This window comes from Mustela erminea, chromosome 10 (assembly GCF_009829155.1).
Source record: "Mustela erminea isolate mMusErm1 chromosome 10, mMusErm1.Pri, whole genome shotgun sequence".
NCBI classification, from domain to species: domain Eukaryota; kingdom Metazoa; phylum Chordata; class Mammalia; order Carnivora; family Mustelidae; genus Mustela; species Mustela erminea.
Genome location: NC_045623.1, coordinates 54,898,000 through 54,921,033, shown reverse-complemented (window position 1 = coordinate 54,921,033; position 23,034 = coordinate 54,898,000). Strand labels below are relative to the sequence as shown.

Below are 23,034 nucleotides of genomic sequence, written 5' to 3'. Positions count from 1 at the left end.
TGAAGTGGAGCAGTGTTGTAACTGATGAACATGGCTATTGCTTCATGTGAATGATTTCTGATACATATTTACTTTAAAAGTGAATGTAGTACTGCTAATGGTACTTCATTGTGAGTTTTGGTCAAAGATATGGTCCAGTTGAAAAATCTGTCAGTGTAAGGAGAGATTGGTTACTGAAATTACTATGTTAATACTAAGTTTAGAGAAAGTCTGGTATTTTTCCTTTTTCTTCTTAGGTAAATTACCAAAGTTTGTTTAAAAGTGGGATGCTAAGTGACTGCATCTTTTTTTTTTTTTTTTTAAAGATTTTATTATTAGAGAAAGCATGAGTAGGGTGGGGCAGGAAAGGGAGAAGCAGACACCCTGGTGAGCGGGGAAGCCTGATACAGTGCTCTATCCCAGGACCCTGAGATCATGACCTGAGCCAAAGGTCTTAGGTTTTAACCGACTGAGCCACCCAGGCGCCTCTTTAAGTGACTGAATCTTAAAATGGTATTTATTTCATACTTCTGATCTGGTATTTTAGTTGGGATGTATGCACGGAAGCTGTCTTAGCTTTTCCATAGAAAGATTTAATTTTTATATGTAGTGTTACCCTTTTGAACTTTGTATACCATTTTATACTTGAGAAGATGCTGACAGTTTAATTGTTTTCAGATTTCCTACCCCTTTACGTAAAAACATTTTTACTCCAGAGTATAAACAAGTGGCTCTTTGCCTGCTCTGAATAAATCAGAGGTTGGATTGAGGAGGATGGAAGTTTTCATACGTAGCCTTCCCTTCACATTCTCTCCAAAGTGTTGCTACAAAGTTCTCAGTGTCTCAAGGAGCACTGATTGGAAACCAATTTTTGTTTTGTCCAAATCCTCCTTTTATTAGGGAAGAAAGAATTAGGTTTGGGAACAGATTATTTTGATCTGCTAATTCAATTTTTTTCTTAAATTTTTGGAAGTAATCATTTACTGAGAATATAGTTTTCTAAGATTAGAATTGTCCCAGAAAGTTTATGGGTTTTTTGTTTTGCGTTGTTTTAAACTGAGAGAGTATTTTTTGATCAGAAATATCTTGGTCCTATTGTGCAAATACTTTTAGGGCTTCTTAAATGTTTAATGGTAGATGTAAAAATAATATACAGATATACAGATGTGGACAGGATAAACATTTTGTATATTGTCTTATTTATTGTTGTAGATAGCGAAATAGAAGAAGAATCTGAAGAAGATGAAGATTATATTCCATCAGAAGACTGGAAAAAGGTAGTTAGAGCCATAGTTTCCCAAAGTTTAGGTAAATTAATATTAAAAAGCAAGTATGATTAATATTTTCCTAGCGATATATTGATAAAGTTGAGGTAAGCCCTTTTGTGACATTTAAATGTTTGGTAGATACTCAGATTTTCCCCTTAATACATTGAGGTAAGAAAAGTACTTATTTTTTAATAAAATAATATAATGGTTTAGAAAGAATTTGACTTTTTTGAGCAAGTCAGTCTCAAACCACCAACAGAAAGTGAAATTTTGAACTAGTGCTGATTTAGATTTTCATTGCACTCTAAAAAGTATCACAAGTAAATTTTTTTAATATATTTGGGAAAGCAGTTGAGGCTTTGATTCTGTTAAGTAGATTTTGTTTAATAATTTAGATTGTAAGTTTTTCCATCCCATATTAATATCAGTATTTACAACTCAAAACATATTGGGTGAAGAGACAGATTTGAGCTTCTCGATAACTATGCATAATGTAATTTCTAAAATGAATCTGAAGATTACATATTGACACGTTTTTAATTATAAAATTGTATAACTGTACAAATTATACAGGTAAGTAAAAATTAATTTTAAGCTGTTGCAAAACAGTTGAACTTACTAGGAAAATGTGTCAAGTGTCAGGTAGAATTTATTAGACCAGATCATTTTTATAGAAAAAATGATGTCATTCTTATTGAGATAGCTCGCTCAATTTTGCTCTTAAAAACTCCATTGAGTGTTTTGTTTTGTTTTGTTTTTGCTGTTTAGTGCGTAAACAGTCTTTTTTTTGGAAGCAGAATAGCTCTAATCATCAAATCAAGTGGCCTTTCTGCACTTTTTATGTCATGATTGTTTAATTAGTTAATTCATTAATAGTTTTGAGCCTTTGCTGTGGCTTTTTGGTGGTGGTGGTGGTGGTTTAAAGTTTTTTGGTTTTGGGGGACGCCTGGGTGGCTCAGTCAATTGTCTGTCTTCCGCTCTGCTCACGATCCCAGGGTCCTGGGATCAAGTTCCAAATTGGGCTTCTTGCTCAGCAGGGAGCCAGCTTCTCCCTCTACCTGCCGCTCCCCCTGCTTGTGCTCTCCACCTCTCTCGCGCTAACAAATAAATAAAATCTTAAAAAAAAAGGAGCTGACATCCTTGCTAATTAAAATAAAAGAATATATCATAGAGTTTCTATTAGGTATAATGAAGTATTCAAATGAACTCAGACTGGGCTACCCAAGGATTTTGGGCTTCTGCCAGAATTGATCCATTTCTGGATTTCCAAAGAGATGTTTAGAAGACAGAGACATCTTACCATATTATGTGAAATAAGTCAGTCAGAGAATGACAATTACCATATGGTCACACTCATATGTGGAATTTAAAAAACAAAACGGAGGTGCATAGGGGAAGAGAGGAAACAATAAAACAAGACAAAATCAGAGAGGGAGATAAATCAAAAGATTTTTAAACATAGGAAACAAACTGAGGGTTGCTGGAGGGTTGGGGTGGGGGGATGGGATAACTGGTGATGGACATTAAGGAGGGCACGTGTTATAATGAACATGTTATATGCAACTGATGAATCACTGACCTCTAGCTCTGAAACCAATAATACATTTGTTAATTAATTGAATTTAAATTTAAAAAAATATGTGTAGACAAAAAAGATAACTCTCAGTGTGTTAGAATGATAAAGGAAGGTGTGGGTTAGAATGGTAAGGGAAGGTTAGCCCAGTGCATTATGTGTTAATTAATTTGAATGAATGATGAATGAATGATGGGGTTGAAGACTAAAAACAAGAACCACAGAGTTACCCACTATTTTTGCCCATTTGGGCAAGCATTCTTTACTCCACAGTTTTTTTCTGATTCCTATACCATGCAGAAATTATGAAGAGCTATAAACCTTAGAAGTCATCTTAAACTGTTACTTTCTACCATATATTCAAGTTTATATATCTTTTCTCTTAAGCTGTGTTCTCTTAAACTTTCTCTTCAACTTAAATTGTATACAAGTATGCCATAATATACAATTATACAAATAAATTGTATAAAATTGTATAAAAGTATACCATAGAATATTTGAGTAAGTACTGATTGTAGTATTGAGTATTACTATTTTTAATGAAAATTTTAATTTAATTTTTTTAAATTTTATTTTTAATGAAAGAAAAAAAAAAAAAAGCTCAGAGTAGGAAGAACATGGAGGAATATTCCCTTCCTCAGGAAAATTATGTAATAAAACAGGCCACAGTAAATCCAGACTATTTGTTTTAGTATGATTTTGTTGTAGTAAAATTTGTCAAGATTCAGATTCATCTTCTGTGTCTTCTAAGATACTGAATTTTTTTAGAAACTAGGGTAGAGGAAACAGCCTTGAAATCAAATTTGAGTCCAGTTTATAGCCTCAGAACTTATTAATAGTGCATTCCTGAAGAACAATTTCTTTGAATGTCATCTCAGGTATAATACAAGAATAAAAATTTTAGCCTTGTTGAAGTTGGTGAGGATTTAATGAAAATTATACATATGACACTTGATAGATAATGCTCCTAAGTCCTATTTCCCTTCCCTTCAGAACAAATCTGCAGATAAAAAGAAGTGTCCTAAACTCAGTAGGAAAAAGGAAGTGTTTTTTTTTTATACTAGTCCAAAAGTTCTCAAACCTGCCTCCGTGTTAGAATCAGTTAGAGAACTTTTAAATACTGATTACCAGGGCTTTCAACCAGAGATTTCTAATTTTAACTGGTCTGGAATGGATCCAGGCATCGATATTTTTACAGGTGCCTCAGACAGAGAGGATTGCTAACATAATTGTCTATTCTCTGGTAGGAATTGGTGAATAAAGTTAAAATAGGCACAAGAAATGGTAATAGGGTGCTCTTTTTTTTATACTGGAAAGGTTAAAGTTCTCCTTTAAGAGCAGAGAAAATTTGTATGTGATACTTTTTTTAGAAAATGGACTGGTTTTCCTATATAGTTGTAGCAATAAATTAATTACACAGAGCATGTCTTTGGAGTTATACCAGATAAAATGAGATCTTAGTATCAGTAGGTTGGCAAAAATAGGAGAAAGGACCTTTTCAAATGGTAAGAATTACTTAAACTGTTACTTATTTTTTTAATTAATTATTTAATTAATTTTAGAGAGAGCACATGGGTGGGAGGAGACTCTGGGCAGAGCCCAACACAGGGCTCCATCTCACAACCGCAAGATCACAACCCGAGCTGAAACCAAGAGTTGGATGCTTAACTGACTGCACCACCCAGGCACCCCTCAGCTGTTATTTAAACTGTTAAACTGTTACCTTAAACTTCTACCTTTCCTGCCTACATCTTTATTTTGAAAATGTAATAAATTTTTTCCTAACATTTAGCCACCAGATAAGGGAGGGTCTGTGTAATCTTGGTCCCTCTGTTTTGTAGTATCTCATCAGTGGTGATCTCATAACAGCTAGTTTCCTCTGATTTGTGATTCAGATTCTGAACAGCAAGTTTCCTCTGATTTGTGATTTGACTATATGGATTTGATGACCACATTTCCTAAAATAACATTTAATTATGTTTTGGGGACGTTACTTTTTTCATTTTGTATTGTTTTGTGAAAGTCAGGCACTAACCTGCTTATCCATTTGGTTTGGAGTTTCATCCATTTCCCCTCTACTGAGCTTTATACAAACCCTTTTTGTTACTTTCTTTACCTTAAATCCGTGGTTCTCAGACTGAAGTGTGTGTTGGAATCACCCGACAGCTTGTTGAAACACTATTTGCTGAGTCCCATCCCTGGAGTTTCTGGTTCAGTAGGTCTCAGGTAGAACCTGAGCATTTATATTTCTAACCGTTTCCCAGGTGACCTGATGATGCTGACTCATGCATGGTCCATAGTTGAGATTGTAAGTATCTTAAAGGACCTGAATTGGATTTTCTATTTTTCAGGGTGTTTGCAGTTATCTTAATTGAATTATAAGAATTCATTTTTACTTCTTTTTCTCCGTATTTTGAAGTAAAGTTTGTATTCATTGTGTATATTGCATTATACCCCATTATTACTAATGTTTTCATCCAATCATATCCAAGCTCTTACCTATTATTAACTCATTCATCCTCATAATACTCCTCTGAGGTAGTTAACTGGTTGTGTCTTTTATGACAGAGAAACCATGAACAAACCCAGGAAGATGGTAAAGCTAGAAAATGGATATAAAATCTGTGTTACTAGATCTTAACTAATGTGTCATGTTATTTTTAAATAGGAGATTATGGTGGGCTCCATGTTTCAAGCAGAGATTCCAGTTGGCATTTGTAGATACAAAGAAAATGAAAAAGGTGGGTTATTAATAAAGTTATACAGCTTATATTCATGCTTTTGAAGTGATGAACTGTTACTTTATAATGGAATAAGATCATGACAATTTGTTACTCTGTTGATATATGAAAGAGGACTCTTCATTATTTCTATAAGAAGAAATGTTTACTGTTTTTTCCAGTTTGTCCATAGAAATCTAACAAGAAAAAATGAATGCCTTTTTAATACTGAGTGACTTAAAACATCCCAGCTTTTTATTTCTTTTTTTTTTCATATTTTAAATAATAGCCTTTTATAACCTGTATAATTTAAATTTAAGTTATTTTATGTCAAGGGAAGTTGTTAGGTTTTAAAAAAAACTCAAGTAAACAATGATATAAAAAGCTCACTTTATTGAAACTTTTACTAAAATTGAGTACTTTGTTATTTGTTTATTTGTAAAATAATTTGGGAAACAAGTTCTATACTTAACTTGTACATAATTTTTCCATCATTTTATCTAAAAATTGTAAGGTAAGTCATAAATACTTCAACTTCCAGCAGCATAAAATATTTAAGGTCCGTTTCAATTATTTGCTTAGGGTGAGTTCCAGAAAGAATGTTGCGTGTGCGTGTTTAAGAAGTTCAGTGTAGTATGAGATCATTCAGTGCTAGAAGTCTTTTCTTCATTTCTTTTATTTCAGTTGTTTTCTTCACATTTCAGTTTACATAGGCAGAGCCTTTCGAAGTTGTAGAATTCTTTTGTTTCCTTTTTAATATTCTCTCCCAAAACTTCCTTTATGTATTAAGTACTTCTTAAGTACTTAAGTACTTCTGAAGTACTACTTCAGGGAAGTAGTAAATAGAGGCAGTAAAGGAACAGCACAGGCCAGTAAATTCTAGTGATACAAAAATGTTTTAACACACCAGTAATAACTTGTGCTTTCAAGTTAATTCCTGCAACATACAGGAACATTAAAGGTACCGATATGGAGTGATTTTGTTACATAGTGAAATTTTCTGCATATGTTTTATCAGTATATTGTAATTGTGTGCAAAAGTAAGTGAACCATTGGCATTTGTATTTATTTTTGTCATTGAATTTTTAAATACTATGCTTTCCTTATATGCTATATAATGATAAGTACATGTTCACCATGGAATTCTTTCTCCAACTAAAGAACTGAAAGTTAGCCATTAGTTCTAATTTATGAAATTTTTTTAAAGTTTTGACTATGAAAAATAACAGTGTCTATCTTAGAAAATTTTGTATTTTGTAGGTGGGTAGGAAAGTATCTTGGTTTTATATGTGGCAGGTTAGTGTTAGAGCTAAAGGTAGTTTTACTTATCTCAATATGTTTTGTTTTATTTTAACATGTTTGTATTGTCAGATGTCACAGTAAATGATCAAGATCTCTAATTTTCAGTGTTTTAAATTTTGGTTTAATGCTTTCAGTTTTATTATAATTTTAGAAAGCAGTTGTATACATTTTTTTTTTTTCAGGAAAGGTATGATTTGCGAAGCTTCTTACCATATGAACTTAAACATTTTAGATTGTGTGAGGATCAGACTAGATTTAGCAGGTGATACTACGTGGGAGGGGTCACTGTGGTAGAGGGACTTTCCTCAGTTTTGTATTTCTAGGAGTTCAAACTTTTGTCATGATACCCAGAGTTTGTCACCACTTAGGATACCCTGTGCAAACAAACCAAACGCATGTGAAACTTAGGTAAACTACACGATTGGAAAACAACTGTTAAAGGGATATTAATGATTAGTGCATTCTTTCCCTTAGAGGATAGAATTTGTTTCATTGGTTTGGTGAACATACATTCAAAAAGGAGAGTATTTGATTTGAGTGATTTTGATAAAAATGCCATAAAACTAATATACTTTATACCTTCACTGTATAAACGGACTGGAATTTTTTCACTGATACAAGGAAGCCCTATTACTGAGTATCCTGGAAAGACATTGATAGATTTTTTTTTCCCTCTGATTCCTGATTTCTTTTTTTTACTAGACTCCATGCAGCTTATATATTCCTCATCAGTTATCACTTCTGTTTCAAACAATGCTATAAATAAGATTTGTTACAATTGTGTTTGAGTCCTTTTCCTTTGAACCTTTATTACACGGTCTCAACTACACAATTTCCTAAATTTATGTAAGTTAGTGCTTAAACTCAGCACAGTGTATTATAACCATTTCTTTATTCATTTTTATATCCTTAATACCTAGTATGATTCTGTTACATAGATAGTAAACATTTGGTGGCTGGGTTACTAGGTAGGTGCAGAATAATGTTAACAGAACTGATATGGAGGCATTAAACTTTGATAAGTACATAGGCATTGGGCCTTGAACATGTTTACTTAGCTTCTTTTTCTCCTCATTTATAAAGCAGCTATAAAAGCATTTATTTACAGAGCCTGTTATGAGGATTTACATGTGATGTTTTTATGTGTCACTTTAACAGCATCATGTCTGGCACATAGTAAGTGCTCAGTGAGTGACCTTAATGTTCAGTGGATAATTAATCTTACCCATTATTTAGGTATAATTATTATTATTCAGATTTTCAGAAAGCACTGGTTTATGCTGTTTTACTTAAAAGTGGCAAAAGTGCAATTCAGTTTTCAGCAAAAAAAGAATCTTCAGCAAAAAAAGAATACCTATTGCTTAACTGGGTGGCTTCAAATATAACTGGATTTCGGGGTTATTATTATATCAGCTGTCCCTCCCCTTTTTCTCTTTCATTTATTGCCAGACAAGCTAAGATGGCTCCTGGGAGCTCCTGGCTTACACTTTACACTGTCCTTGTAGCTAGAGAACCCACAAAAATGAGAACTTCCGCATCCACCTTTGTTCCCGCAAAAGTCCTAGAGAGAACCTCTGTTGACTTAGTTTGAGTCATACTGAGCCAAGTAATTACTGTGACCAGAGAGAAGCGTGAATATTCTGGCTTGCCTTGGCTCATTTATCTGTTCTTGGGGATCCAGGGTGTGATGTCTGCCCCACTCAGACCAGATGGAAAGGATTTAATTCCCAAAGAAGTGTTGAGTAGATGAAAAGCACGATTTTTCAGTTCTGTGTGTGTTTTGTTTCATGTACTGAACTGAACACTGCAGCTTTTGTGATGAGACTGAATTGAATGCTGATAAACATCTTAGAACCCAGAGAGGGCTGCTACGCCCACTCCCCAACTAAGAACTATCTGCCCAAAGTGTCAGTACTGCTGTGGTTGAGAACTCTGGACTAGATTGATTGAGAATTAATTGGACTACCTAGAGGGATAAAGGTCAAGAGGATAAAGGAGCTAAGGTATTTTCTGGCTGAATTCTCATGCTTTCTTGATGGAGTTTTAGAGTAAGGAAATGATGGCTGGGAATTAGGAAGCAGTGAATAGCAAAGGACCATGTAAATCGTCATTTCTAATGAACATTTGACAAATTCTTAAGTTACTGAAACACGTGTTTTTCTTAGTTGATGCTGATAATGTTAAAAAGGCAGTTCATTTAGCTTATACATAGGAAAACCTCAGCTGGACAACTTAAAATATAGGTCAATAATCATAATGTGACCTTTTAAGATCATTTTTATTGTAAACCTCATTATTATACCATAGCTGATTATAGATTGGCATTTGCATCCTCATAATATATTGATTAGGTTGAGTTTTTACTTAGGTATTAAAAATAAAATAACACTTTTTTTTTTTTTTAACTAAAACTGGAAGTTAATATAAACTTATTCATTGGGAATTAATTTCCCAGATTACAGAAGTTTGTGGTTTTTTTGTGGTAGTTTCTCAGCTTTCTACATTAGTTCCCCCCCACCACCACCACCACCACACGCACCCAGTGAACTTCGTTGAATTATTTTGACAACCCATTTTGTTTGTTTGTCAAGCTTCTTACTTAAAAGTGCCATAATAAGCACTTCCCTAAATAAACTTGTGTGCTCTTGTCTCCTAAACTCCCACTTACTTGCAATCACATATGAATTATATCTGCCATCATATATTTGTTTTTCCTTTTTAAAGATTCAGTGTTTAGGCTTTGTAATTCATTCAGAAAGCAATAGTTTCAGAGGATGCTATTATATTTCAGTGATTGTGATCTTTTGAAATCCAGCATGTTCATATCATTTTATGTAATTATGATAAAGGGTATTTGTATCTTTTTGTTGCTTTTATGGAGTTTTTCTCTTCATATATTTATAGATGTTATTTCTCCTTTGTATTTTAGTGTGTTTTACCATAGTGGTATTTTTCTGATATTCTGATTTCTTGGCATTTAGTTCTACAATAGACACTTAATAAAATATCAGTTGTGTTGCCTGTTTTATTTAGAGCACAGTCAAAAGTCCTATTTTGTTAGCGTGAAACTTAAGTGGAAAATAATTTGGTCTCTTTCTGAAAGCAGTAAAGGCAGTGGTTTATTCTCTATGGAAATGCTAATTGTTCTCATCCGTGATTACCTTTCAGTGTGTTGTAATTGTATAAAATTAGGTGTATTCTCAGTGTCAGGGTCTGGCTTGTCATTTGGTGCCATCTGCCGATGTTTGTGTATTCAGCTTAACTAGGGTATCTGTATCCTGTGGCAGTCTGAAACTTAGAGAATGATTCCAGAAATATCTTCCAGGTCATTTAGGCTTGTTTTATAAGCCCAATATAGGGATATTTACGTGGGAGAACACTGAGGACTTAGGGACCCACCTTCCGTGTTTCTTAGGTTTTCCTTGTAAGACTTTCACCCATCAGTCTCAAGAACACAAAAGGTATAGTCTACCTGCTTCAGTGAACAGAGGCTAAGCAGAGAACAAAAATCAATAGTATTAATTAATTTAAAATAATTGTATTTTTACAATTTAGAGTTTGACTAGGATTGTACCAGCAGGTTAGAAAAGGAATGAGGTTTATACTAAGGAAAATTTTCTTGAGATTGTCCTTGTGTTTTAAGGAAGAGTATCTGTTTCAGGGAACAGAAAGGTAGAAGGATATTTTAAAGTGTGGGTATATAGTTGGGGTGGAGTCTGAAACAAGGTAATTTTATATGAAAACACCTAACATAGTGCCTGGTATATAGAACATGCTTAATGGCTGTTAATTCCTTTTTTATAACACAAGGAACTTTGACACTTTCAGTTATCCTCTGTCTCTTAAATTCAGTTTTTCTTTAGCTGGCTCCTTCTTGTTGGCATTCAAATTATTGTCTCCTATGTTTAAAACCAACAAAACCAGAAAGTTTCTTCAACTCTATACTTCCTCTCTGGCTGCTACCCCATCTCTTCCCTTACAACTGAACTTTTGAAGAGTTCTCTGCTTGCTTTCCTTCTTCCCCTTCCATTTACTGTTCCGTCATCTCCAGTGTGGCCTGGGCTTCCATCTTTTTACAAAAACAGCTCTTGAAACATTTACCTCCTTTGTTAGTAAATCCAGCATACCTGTTTCAGTTTTCATACTGGCCATTTAACAGCATTTAACTCCTGGAAACCTTTTCTTCCCCTAGCTGTGATGGTGCCACTTTTCTGGCATTTCTTTGTATCGTGTGACTATTCCTTAACTCTGTATTTCCATCTTCCTGTCTTTTTGAATTGCTCTCATCTTAGGTCTTCCTTCTTTCCTTTCACTTTTAAAATTGTGATAGCATTTAGGCTTTAATCTTATTCTAATGGAAATTCTGATAAAAGCTAAATGCTTTTTTTTTTTTAAAGGAAAGACTCGTTTTATGAAAATGAATTATGTTCATTATAATACATTTTAAGCTTCATAGAAAAAATATATAAAAGTAAGAAAAATGATCCCAAATCTTACCATCAAGAGATAAACCATGTTGACTTTTGGTGCACATTCCTTTAGACCTCCTATTTCAAAAAATAGTAATCATAGTTAACACCCATTGAACCTTAATATGTGCCAGAATTGTTTTAAAGTGCTTTAAATCTTTACAACCCTGTGTGATAGTGTTGTTTTTGCAGATGAGGCAGAGAGCAGCAAGTAACTTGCCCAAGGTCATACAGATAGTAAGTGGTGGTGGTGCTTTTCAAACTGAGAGACCTAGACTTGGTAAACTCAAGCTGTCCTCTTAGCTTTCCGGTGAAGAGCTATCAAATGGCATCTCTCTGTTTAGATTGTTTAAATCATTTAGGCTATAAATATGGCCCAAGAACAAAGTTAGGCAAATACTAGGACCATGTATTACCTCTCAGTAATCAATATTTTGGCTCTTAAGTGTTAGTTATTTGGTCAGTGATAGTGTTTTAACACAAACTTGAACAATTTTTGGCATTTTTTTAACATTATGTTTTACTAATTTAGTATATGAAAATGATGATCAGCTCCTGTGGGACCCTGAGTACTTACCAGAAGATAAAGTGATTGTATTTCTTAAGGATGCATCTAGAAGAACAGGTGATGAGAAAGGTGTAGAAGCAATTCCTGAAGGATCTCACATAAAAGACAATGAACAGGTACATGAGTAAGAAGTAACTGTTTGATTATGGAATGAATAAGTCATGGGGAGGAAAGGTATAGCATAGGGAATATATTCAGTGGTATTGTGATAAGGTCACCTTGTATGGTGACCCCTCTGGTGAGCATAGCATACTGTGTACAGTTGTCCAGTCACCATATGGTAATACCTGGAGCTAATATAATTCAGCCTCTTTTTTTTTTTTTTTTTAAACGTTCAATTTAAAAAAATACCAAAAGGTTTTCCCAAAATAAATTAACCACATATATTTTAATATGTTTTATATATTTACATTTATAAGATGTAAGTGCTGTCACATTCACTGTTACTGTTCTGGACACCAAAATTCCTATACTGTCATCTACAGGGAATCTGAAATAGCTAGTGTACATACTCGCTTCATGAGTATGATTTCAGCTAAAATAAACAAAAATCTGGTATCTCATTTTGCCTGCATATACGTTTTATTAGGATTTTTGAAGTTCCTTTGGATATCCCTAAGAATGTATAAATACCATCAGTGTTGGGAGTACATATTTGGAATGAAGTTATCAGGGATATAGTAGACCAGTGCCTACCATGAACCTAATAACAGCATTATCTTTTTTTTTAGAATTAGAATAGGAACTGCAAAAAAGCCAAAAAGACAGGTTTTGTGATTTTTATAGAACAGTTTTCATTTTTAAATTTCTGAGGTACTGTAGTTGCCAAGTTAGAGTATTTGCTTATCCTGCTTTCTAAATAATTAGAAGCGTCAATTATCAAGATTGAATTTGTTTTTCTTTAGTGCTCTGTTGCATACCTAGAATTATTTTTCTTCCAGAAATGATGAAAAGAAATACTGGATTCAGGAAGAGCTTTTACTTTTTTAAGAAATTGTAGCCTTGCACTTTTCATAGTCTGGGTCACATAGTGAAGGCTTTTATTTTTCTAGGCATTATATGAATTGGTTAAGTGCAATTTTGACACAGAAGAAGCATTGAGAAGATTAAGATTTAATGTAAAAGCAGCTAGAGGTAAGTAAGTGTAGATACATTTTTGTTTTCATGATTTAGCAGAAATTTAATAAACTTAAAATCTTTAGTCTGTGTAGGTATATGCTAAGTTTAATAATACTGATCTTTCTGAAATCAGTAAATATTTGCTGAATAATAAATAACTTGTAACTTGTTAAATAACTTGTATATAACAAGCATTATGGGAAATGGGATTAAGACTGTTTGTTCTTTTTGGGAAAATATGGCAATTAAAATAAAAATACATGATGCTTTTCAATTTCAGGGGATTTTTATTAAATATTTTCTTTTTTGATTTTGTTAATAATAGCCCTATGAACTCTGGAATGTGACAGTTGTAACTTTGCTTTCAAAATGATGAGACTGAGGTCTCTGAACTGAAGTAACTTTGCTAAGGCAAACATAATTTATAAACAACAAAGCCATAACTAAAATCCAACTTTTTGTTTTTGTACTCTAAATTGACTCCCACCCTGCTTCACTAAGAACACTATATGACATTACATAGCAAACAAGATACTTAGTCATTCAGCAAAAATTGGAGGACCTGCTAAGTTCTGAGGACATAATTGTGAACAAAGCCCTGCCCTCATGATGCTTAGACTAAGCCTAGGTAGGGGGAGCTGAAAAATAGTTATGAGTTCTTCCAAGGAAAATTAGAGGGTATAATTAAAATTTATTGCAGTAGGACTTAACCTGATTTGGGGAAAGAGGCCATTAGAGAAAGTTTCTAGAACAAAGTGATATTTTTGCTCGGATATAAACAAATTAGCTAGGTGAAAAAGGGGGTGGTGAGGCAGAAAATGATTCTAGACTAAAGGAACAACATCACAAAAATCGAAAGTGAGAAAGAACATAGCGAATTTAAGGAATTGAAAGGTGGTTTATATAGTTAGATCATAAAGGAGAAAGGTGGTCCAAGTTTAGGATGAAGAATTAGGGACCAAATCATCCAAAATTTTATTAAACACAGGATTTTTGTTACTTCATCTTTTGTAGCCATCAGTAATAGAGCTCAGGAGTGAAATACTTACCTTATTGTTATTAGAAACTTATATTTTTATTTATAACTGTGTATATGCACTATTTAGGGGAAAATTGCTTATAACAGTTTTCTCCCTCATTTTGTCAGAGGAATTATCTGTTTGGACAGAAGAAGAGTGTAGAAATTTTGAACAAGGGCTAAAGGCCTACGGAAAGGATTTTCATTTGATTCAGGCCAATAAAGTAAGTAATGATAATGTTCTCTCTTTTATAAAAAGTTATTTAGTTAATGCAGATCATCTTATATTTTTATTACCTTCAAATGTTTTAACATATTTTTAGGGAATTATAAACGTGCTTATATTTTCTGGGATCTGTTTAGCAAGTGACTTTTCAGTGCATGATATTAGCCTTTAAGAATTGCACTGATAAATGGGCGCCTGAGTGGCTCAGTCATTAAGTGTCTGCCTTCAGTTCAGGTTATGATCCCAGGGTCCCAGGATTGAGCCTCGCATTGGGCTCCTGCTCAGCAGGGAGTCTCCTTCCTCTCCCACTCCCTCTGCTTGTGTTCCCTCTCGCTGTCTCTCTCTCTGTCAAATAAATAAAAATTTTTAAAAATCTTAAAAAGAAGGAAAAGAATTGCCCTGTTATGTTATCAACTTCTGGGTGGAATCTGTGTATACAGTGTAATTACTTCAATTTTTTTTTTCCACAAACTTGTGACAGATTTTTTAAAGAACTGGTGTTTAATCTTGAAACTTCAAAATGTTTTTAATGTGACATTATTTACAATTAAAATATCTTTTACGTTTATTTAAGTGCTGAGTGTCTAAAATCAGATACTTAAATTTAATTTGGCTTTAAAATTTAATTTTCCAGAAGACTATCTCAATAAATCAGCTTTATTATACATTATAATTTTATAATTTGATAGTTTTACTTAACATGATTCATTTATCATTCCATATTAATAATACCAATTATACAGTGTTGGTGTATACCCAAAAGCACTTCATAATTACTTGCAGATTTATTTTTAGGTTTAATTCTCTTAAAACTAAAATCAGGTGAGATTTTTAGTAGGAACTGTACAGTTATGTAGAATAGAAAGATGTGTTGTTTCTGTGGGAAAGTAGAATGTGCAAAATTAAAATCTCAGCTTAAATGGAGGAATTAAGTAATTTCTTGGTTTATATAAATGCCACATTTTTAGCAAAAAGAAATGACAAGGAGTGTGGCTTTACATGTTTCATTAAAGAGAGCATCTAAGTTTTGAGTGATGGCTTGTCTAGGATGGTGTTGACTGAGTTCTCAGTAGTCTGTCACCACATTCTTCTTTTTATACATCTTGATGTGATTGGTGTCCACTTAATTTGTTTCCGCACATTTAAGAGTATTTTATGTTCTATAAATAGTTGGTTATAAATCCTGTGAGTTAATTTTTCTTACTTATATTGTTCATTAACTAGTTTGTTTATTTTATTTGAGAGAGAGAGAGAGTGCAGGCATGGGGGAGCAGAGAGAGAGAGAGAGAATCTTAAGTAGGCTCCACACCCAGTGTAGAGCTTGGCAAGGGGCTCAGTCGCATGACCCTGAGATCATCTGAGCTTAAATCAAGAGTCGGGTGGTCAACCGACTGAACCACCCAAGTGCCCCTAGCTAATTTATTCTTGATTATCTTGTTGCATTTTGGTATTTGACATCAGACATAATGACTAATAAGAAATTTTGAGTCTTAGTATTGGTATCAAAGTATATCCTACCTCTTAGTGTTGTGTCCAGATCATCTGATTACTTCAAGCATAGGGCATATTCTGTGAAAGGGGTGCATTATACTGATGACTAGACACGTAGGTTTCTGATTGTAAAAAAACAAAAAAAAGTATTGTTTCATAGTTGAATGGAGCAACATTTTGGGATAAGAGTTTTCTAGCATTCCTAGATTTCCTAGATTCCTAGATTAATATAGTGTTTGGATTCAAACACTATATTAACCAAACCATGATGGATTATCTATGGAGGGGACTCTGGGAGCGATTAGCTGGTATGATAGCTAGCAGCAGCAAGAACCTCCCCCAGGCCCCCAGAAATCCCTTTTTTTTAGGGAGTAAAAACTTAATAGGTAACTTGAAACAACTAGCCAAAACAGTCTTTTTACATAATATTGAAACTAAGACCATTTCTTTATAAATATTTGGGATGGTGCTATTTCAGTCGTGTAGAAGTCAACTGACCTATCTATTACCAATGTACTAGTTATACTGAACAGAAAGAGGACAGTTACTCTTTAGGGAGAATGGTCCAGTGAAAACATTAAGACTTTGTTTTTATACCTGGAATTGAAGTTTGAATCTTTTTTTTTTTTTTTAAGATTTTTATTTATTTGACAGAGAGATCACAAGTAGGCAGAGAGGCAGGCAGAGAGAGAGAGGAGGAGGAGGCGGGCTCCCTGCTGAGCAGAGAGCTCGATGTGAGGCTCGATCCCAGCACCCTGGGATCATGACCCGAGTTGGAGTCAGAGGCTTTAACCCACTGAGCCAACCAGGTGCCCTGAAGTTTGAATCTTAATCATGAGTTCTAGGCTTACTTTATTGAAGATTTTTCATAATATTGTCAACATTGCATGCCCCCAAAATATCTTTCCAATTTTTGCTTTCAGTAAAGTACAGTTGACTTTGCTTATGTCTATATAGAAAGATGATTCTAAAGGAGGGGGGAAAAAGAGCTTGAGAAGCTTATTTAAAAAAGAAAAAAAGCCTTGATAGCTTTCAGTCTTAAAGCAACATGAGCCAAATTTGTAAAGTGCAAGCATAAGGAAAGAAAGAAAAATGTATGTCAAGTAGTGAAATGAGGATGTCATCAAACTGACTTGAGGTGCAGTCAGTCTCACAGGACACCCATATCGGGATTAGAAATTTATGGCTTAGAGCAATATGGTCTTGCATCCCAACACTCACAGAGATGGCTTTTTTTTCCTTTTAAATTCCCAGTATTTTATACACACACACACACACACACACACACACACACACACACCACACCACACACACCACCACCACCACCACCACAGCTGTCCACGCTAAGTAGGAAAAAGAGGCAAGTTGTCCACATCATTTCCCAATCCCATTGGTGCTGAACATTTATGGAAGGGGAATCATTCATTCACACAAATATAGCACAGTTACTGGAGTAACTTAGTAAACAATGAATTAGAATTGGCATTATTACAGTACTTTCCAACTCATTATGGAATATTCTCAGCCTTTCTAGAAAATAAAATAACTGAGTCTGGATCTCCGGTGGGACTACTAAGAGAATCTTTTAAATGGAATTTTAAATGTAGGCTCCCTAGGTACTCTGTGAGTAAAAGTATCTGCACACTGTTTATAATATTAATTTTAACTTAAATGCCACTTCCAGATATTTTCAATAAAGGAGTGTTTATGATAAATTAATATGATAGTTTTTTAAAAAGCATAATACTAAATATCTGAAGATTTGTTGCCAGTGTATTATTTCTCTCAGTGGGAGTTTGGAAAGTGTGGTTTTTAAGAAAGTTGCTGCAGTGTTAATATTTTATATAATGTATTATGTATTACTTAAGGTACATACAGATTCATTTTCAGACCCAGATGTTTTTCATGAAATAACTCCTTTAAGGAGGAGATGATTCTTAAAAACAACTGTTTCTTACAGGTTCGAACAAGGTCAGTTGGTGAATGTGTAGCGTTCTATTATATGTGGAAAAAATCTGAACGTTACGATTTCTTTGCTCAGCAAACACGATTTGGAAAAAAGAAATATAATCTTCATCCTGGTGTAACGTGAGTGTATTTTTTCTGTTGAGTCCTATATTTTTTGCTCTTGAATTTTTTCTTGAGAAAATTGTAATTTTTAGAATCTTTTTCAGTATGATAAAAGTTTACATTTGTTTAAATGTATCCATTTATAGACATATTTTCATAGAAATTTGGACTTTTCAGTATCTTATGAAAGATTATGAACTACAATTAATATTGCTTGAGACAATAAATGCATCAAAGCAAATGTAAGAGTATGTTTTCAGGAAATAAAATGGATCATAACAGCTGATAAAGCATGTTTTTGTTAATTTCTGTTCCATTCAGTAGAAGCACATAGTTTTAATTTAATAATACTGTGAGCACAGTGAGAATAGGAAAGAGACTCTTTTCCTAAGCTGTATGGCTATCTGCCTAATAAAGGCCCTTTAAAAAGGAATGGAAATTAGTGTCGTTCCTTGTCCAGTCTACTTTTGATCCCAGGAACCAAACTAAGATTTGGATATAGCTGGTATAAAAGGGAAAATATAGAGAGAGAATTCATCAGGTCAAATTTCATTTTCTTTTTTGTTATAAAGTTTTTTGTTTTTTGTTACAAAGTTCTTTAAAGAGGAAAGAACATGTCCATGGTGACTTCCCTTTTCCCTGATTTCTTGAAAACTTCCTTTAACAGAAGTATTTAATAATTAGTCCTGCAACTTCAGTTTACTCCCAGTGAAATAGGGAGTGTGGGTTATTATATGTAGGCTTCATACAAAATGCTTTGTATGCCTGTACCAGTTGTCATGCACCAAAATCGTTTAGCCTCATTCAGTCTAGCTTTGGAAAAATAAACTGTCCCTGCTGCCACTAATAATTTGTTACTCACGTACATCAAGTATTAAATGAACCCTTTGTCTCTCATTGAGGTGCTCTAAAATGCTGATGAATGGCTAAGGTGTAATTAAACTTTACCATTCTATCCTTGATTATTTCCTGCTGTTTACAGAATAAAAATAATGCTGAGTTGTGACTTCATTTGGTCAGTGTGTACCAGTAAAATTCTTAGGATTGGCCAAATAACTGCCTTTGAAAGATGTGCTTATATGCATATTTGATTGTGCTTTGCAAACTCCTAGGCTAGACTGTTTCCTGGTCATGTTCATTTACAGGTGTCTCTTCTGGTCACTTCACTGAAGAATCAAACACTCTAAAATAAAATCCAAAGCAAATTTATTTAAGAGAATAAATGGGTATGATTGCCCCAGAAATCATTGAATACTGGGCTCTGTGCCTCATCTCCCATTATTCAAAGCTCAAGATGGCTAGAGTTGAATTTCATACATAGCATTCCAAATTTGATCTAATTGCTTAATGTTATAAATTTAGAGTTAATTTTTCTCATGATGATTTATTGGTTACATTGAGGTATAATGATGTGGAACTAGATGCAGCTATCTGGTCTTCAGAGTTTATCTTAAAATAGTCAGTTTTCAGGCTATTCTATAGGGAAAAGCAATAGTAACATCTTTCATTTTTTTCACCCATTTCAGAAATAATGTTCACACACGAACTACAGGCAATCTGACGTCACCAGCAATAAGAACATAAGAATTGCCATGCTGGGTCAGACCCATGGTTCATCCAGTTTTCTCTTTCAGAAAGCATCACCAAGGGAAGTGTTGTGGGCTGGCTTAGTTGGTCCTCTGTGCTGTCAAGCTCAACAGGTTAGGTAGGGATGTGCTGCCAAACATTTGAGTTTCTCTAATAATCTCTCCATAGCTTCCGGAAACTTTTTGAAGATCCTTGTATCTGTAACCTTGATTCCTCTTAAGGTTAAGTATTCAGTAGGTGGAGTAGCTGCAGTTAAAAGTAATCCCATATCATCTCTTTTCTCATGCTTTAAGATTTTACAGTGATCCCCTGGTATAATGGTATGAAGTGAACAAATACGGCTTCTTTCCCCCAGGCGAGAATACTGTGGTTTTGTAGGCTTAAGTGTTTTGTTTTGTTTTGTTTTTTAATTGATGGAACTGTAATATTTTACTCCAATTTATCCCTTTTAGCTGTGCTACATCTTCCATAAGAAGCTGTGACTGGACTATACGTTACTGCCCAAATAGGGAGAAATTATGGTTTTCTAGAAACATGAAGATTCTTTTCAGTTTGCTTCCAGGAGGAGTTCTGTTAAGAGTTGCACTTCTAGTGCACAAAACATTAAGTTATTATAAGACAGAAATAGGAGATTTTTATCTTTTTTTAGTCAAAATCCATAGTTTAGAGCACATTATACTGAAAGTTATTTGTTCATTTTTCTGTTACATTTTTACCTTCCATTTGTTCACCAGAATGAAGCACATTAGCCATTTTTATGCCTTACAAAGATCTTCCTACAGATTTTCTGTTAGCCACCACCAGGAAGAACTGGTAGCCATATGCAAATTAGACTTTACTGTAGAAACCTTGCAAATAATTTTTTTTTTTTTAACTAAAAGTTAACCCATCATAATTCTGGTTATCTGAATGCTACTCCAACCTCCTGGATGGCCCATCTGCCTCTTCTCCTTCCTTAAGCATTGTGGATGCCATTAATCTTTGAGAAATAATAATACTTGCACAATATCATTGCCATATCTAGTCAATTTTAGCTTCTTTGCTTGGCTTTTCACATCCTCCATTATCCATCCCAACCATACCAGATTTATTTCCAACACTTCCTCATCATGTATCATCTGTTCTTACTATAGTGTCTTAGCTTCTGAAATCTCTTTGTGTTCATACTCATTTGTGTTTCTGTGTGGTTCAAATTTTTTACATAATTGTTCTAGAATTATGATGCATGGCATAAAGCTGAAGGGGGGGACTAAAATACCATCAAATTTAATTCCATCTATTTATAGGCGTGAAAATAAGGCCTAGAATGGTAAATTGATTAGCTCATGGTTATATACGTTTCTTTGATAGGACTCAGATTGTTGAAAGCTTCAGGTCCTATACTATATTCGTTATATCCCTGTATCCCAGGGGACGGTGTGATCATGTAGTTTGATATTACAGCTACAGTTAATAGTCTGTTGTAGACTATTGCCACAGACTTTCAGTAAAATCCTAAACCTTTCCATTGTTTACTTCTTACAAGCATTTTTTACTCACCTGCTCAGAAATTCTAAGGATTTGTCTTAATATTTCTATTAAAATTTTTGAGGCAGTTTTAAAATAATGGCTTTACGGGTTGTTGTGGGTTTTTTGTTTGTTTTTTGTTTTGTTTTGTTTTGTTTTGTGTTTTTTTAATTTCTACTCTGTGCCATGCACAACTTAGGCACAGGTGGTATAGTGGTGAACAAAAAGACTAAAATTCCTGCCTTTGGGGGATGAGTCCAGCACTGGTATCAGCAGATTTTCTCTGTAAAGAGCTAGAGTAAATATTTTAGGCTTTGCAAGCCTTCGGCCTCTCTTGCAGCCACCCAGCTTTGCTGTTGTGCAAAAGCAGTCATAGATATTATGTAAATGAGTGGATTTGGCTCTGTCCCATCAAAATACTATTCACAAAACCAGTGGCCAGCCCATAAGCCACAGTTCGCTGACCTTGATTCTAATGACTTAGTAGCACTTCATAGTTTACAAAAACACTTCCCTGCACACATCTTGTGCAACAACTCTGTGCACAGATACATACATAATGTTCCAGGTAAAGATACTAGGAAACCTCAGAGATAAGTATTTTAGCCCAGATCTTCTAAACCCAACCCAAAGTCACTTAATACAGCTGTCCTCCCATACCATATAGTTCAGGAGTAACTTAAGGAAGTGAATTCCCCTCTAATGGTAGGCTGGCAGACTAAGCCAGCAGATAAGCTGAGGAACTAAGAGCCTCTTAGCCTCTTATAGCTCAGATCTAGCAGAAAGGTAATACAGAAGTTACCCAAGAAAGTTCAGGGAAGTGATTCATTTGTAGGCCCTAATTTGTCTTTCAGGTATTGCTATAGCCATCACATAATCTTTAGGAGCTTTAAAATTTCAGTCTGTGTTTGTGTAGAAATTCTTCTCTACTCCTGATTGGCACCATCCTGCTCGTCACTTACAGATCCTCTGATTTTAATTGGGCCACTCTGAGCACTTACCTATAGTTTTAAAAGTTTTAAACCTTCATATAGGTGTCTAAAATTTGCTAGTTTAAAGTTCTTATGCATCTTTTCATTTAAATGTTCAGATGCTGGTGAGGTAGATGAGGCACTGGAATAAGTGTAAGTGAAAATTAGGACATATTTGTTAATAAAGCCTTCTAAATTTAACCTCAATTTTAATTTTCAGCTTTTTTAAATATAAGAAAGTAATTATTTTATTATTTCACTTAATTTTAAGGGATTACATGGATCGTCTTCTAGATGAAAGTGAAAGTGCTGCATCTAGTCGAGCACCGTCCCCTCCCCCAACTGCCTCAAATAGTAGTAACAGCCAGTCTGAGAAAGAAGATGGCACTCTCAGCAATAGTAATCAGAATGGTAAGCAACCAGAAAAGTACTTTTGTTTGTTCATGATGAAGGGCACTTTTAGTAGCCCAGGTAATTTAGTTTTGGTTTGTATTAAACTTCCAGTGCAGGTGTTATAAAAATAGTAATTATAAATAACCACAGAACTAGCATACAAATACCAACGTACATATATACTAACACAGAATATAAATTGTAAAGAACTCCTGTTGATGTCACTAAAAAGTAAGTTTAATAAAAATTATAAGTTATAATAAAAATAAAATAAATATAATAAAAATTAAAAACTAAGTTAATAAAAATAAACAGTCAATAGTGACCATTTCTTTTATTCTTTTTGTGTAGCATCAATTTTCTTAATAAGTTGGAATGCTTTGATAGGATATTCTTGTTAACTCTTAGACCAAAACACCAGCCATTTAGCCGTTTCACATCAGGAGTACACAGGTATTTATGAAATACTTTGAAAGCTGTAACACTTTATCTGGAAAACACTTTAAGCATTTGGTGCAAAAAAGCTAACAAGGGCACAGTTTTGAATAGTTATCTCTCTGATAGCATAATAACCTTGAAGGATGAGAAGAGATAAAGCAGGTGTCGGGTTCTGCATTAATACTGCACAGAAACATTTCTACTTTTATCTCAGTGAGAAAAAAGCATATGAATTCTGTTATGTTTGAGGTTCAGTTAATGTCGCTTAAAATATACAGTGGACCAAAGATCATTGTGGTGATAAGGAAGACCTGTTGGAGAATTATTTTGATTTCT

The 23,034-nt window shown here is 34.0% G+C and overlaps 1 protein-coding gene across 14 annotated transcripts in view; it reads left to right on the top strand.

Moving 5' to 3' along the window:
- Positions 1-23,034, top strand: part of MIER1 (MIER1 transcriptional regulator) — a 58,421-nt gene that overhangs the window by 30,397 nt on the left and 4,990 nt on the right. For 10 of the 14 annotated variants that reach the window (XM_032302482.1, XM_032302470.1, XM_032302471.1 and 7 more), the window contains 7 exons: positions 1,192-1,256; positions 5,489-5,561; positions 11,844-11,995; positions 12,932-13,013; positions 14,146-14,240; positions 17,694-17,821; positions 22,139-22,278. In XM_032302482.1, the coding sequence (XP_032158373.1) occupies positions 1,192-1,256; positions 5,489-5,561; positions 11,844-11,995; positions 12,932-13,013; positions 14,146-14,240; positions 17,694-17,821; positions 22,139-22,278 (735 nt within the window). Of the gene's footprint in view, positions 1-1,191; positions 1,257-5,488; positions 5,562-11,843; positions 11,996-12,931; positions 13,014-14,145; positions 14,241-17,693; positions 17,822-19,329; positions 20,978-22,138; positions 22,279-23,034 lie in introns of those variants that run through there. The other 4 variants (XR_004276217.1, XR_004276218.1, XM_032302473.1 and 1 more) reach the window with 4 other exon arrangements.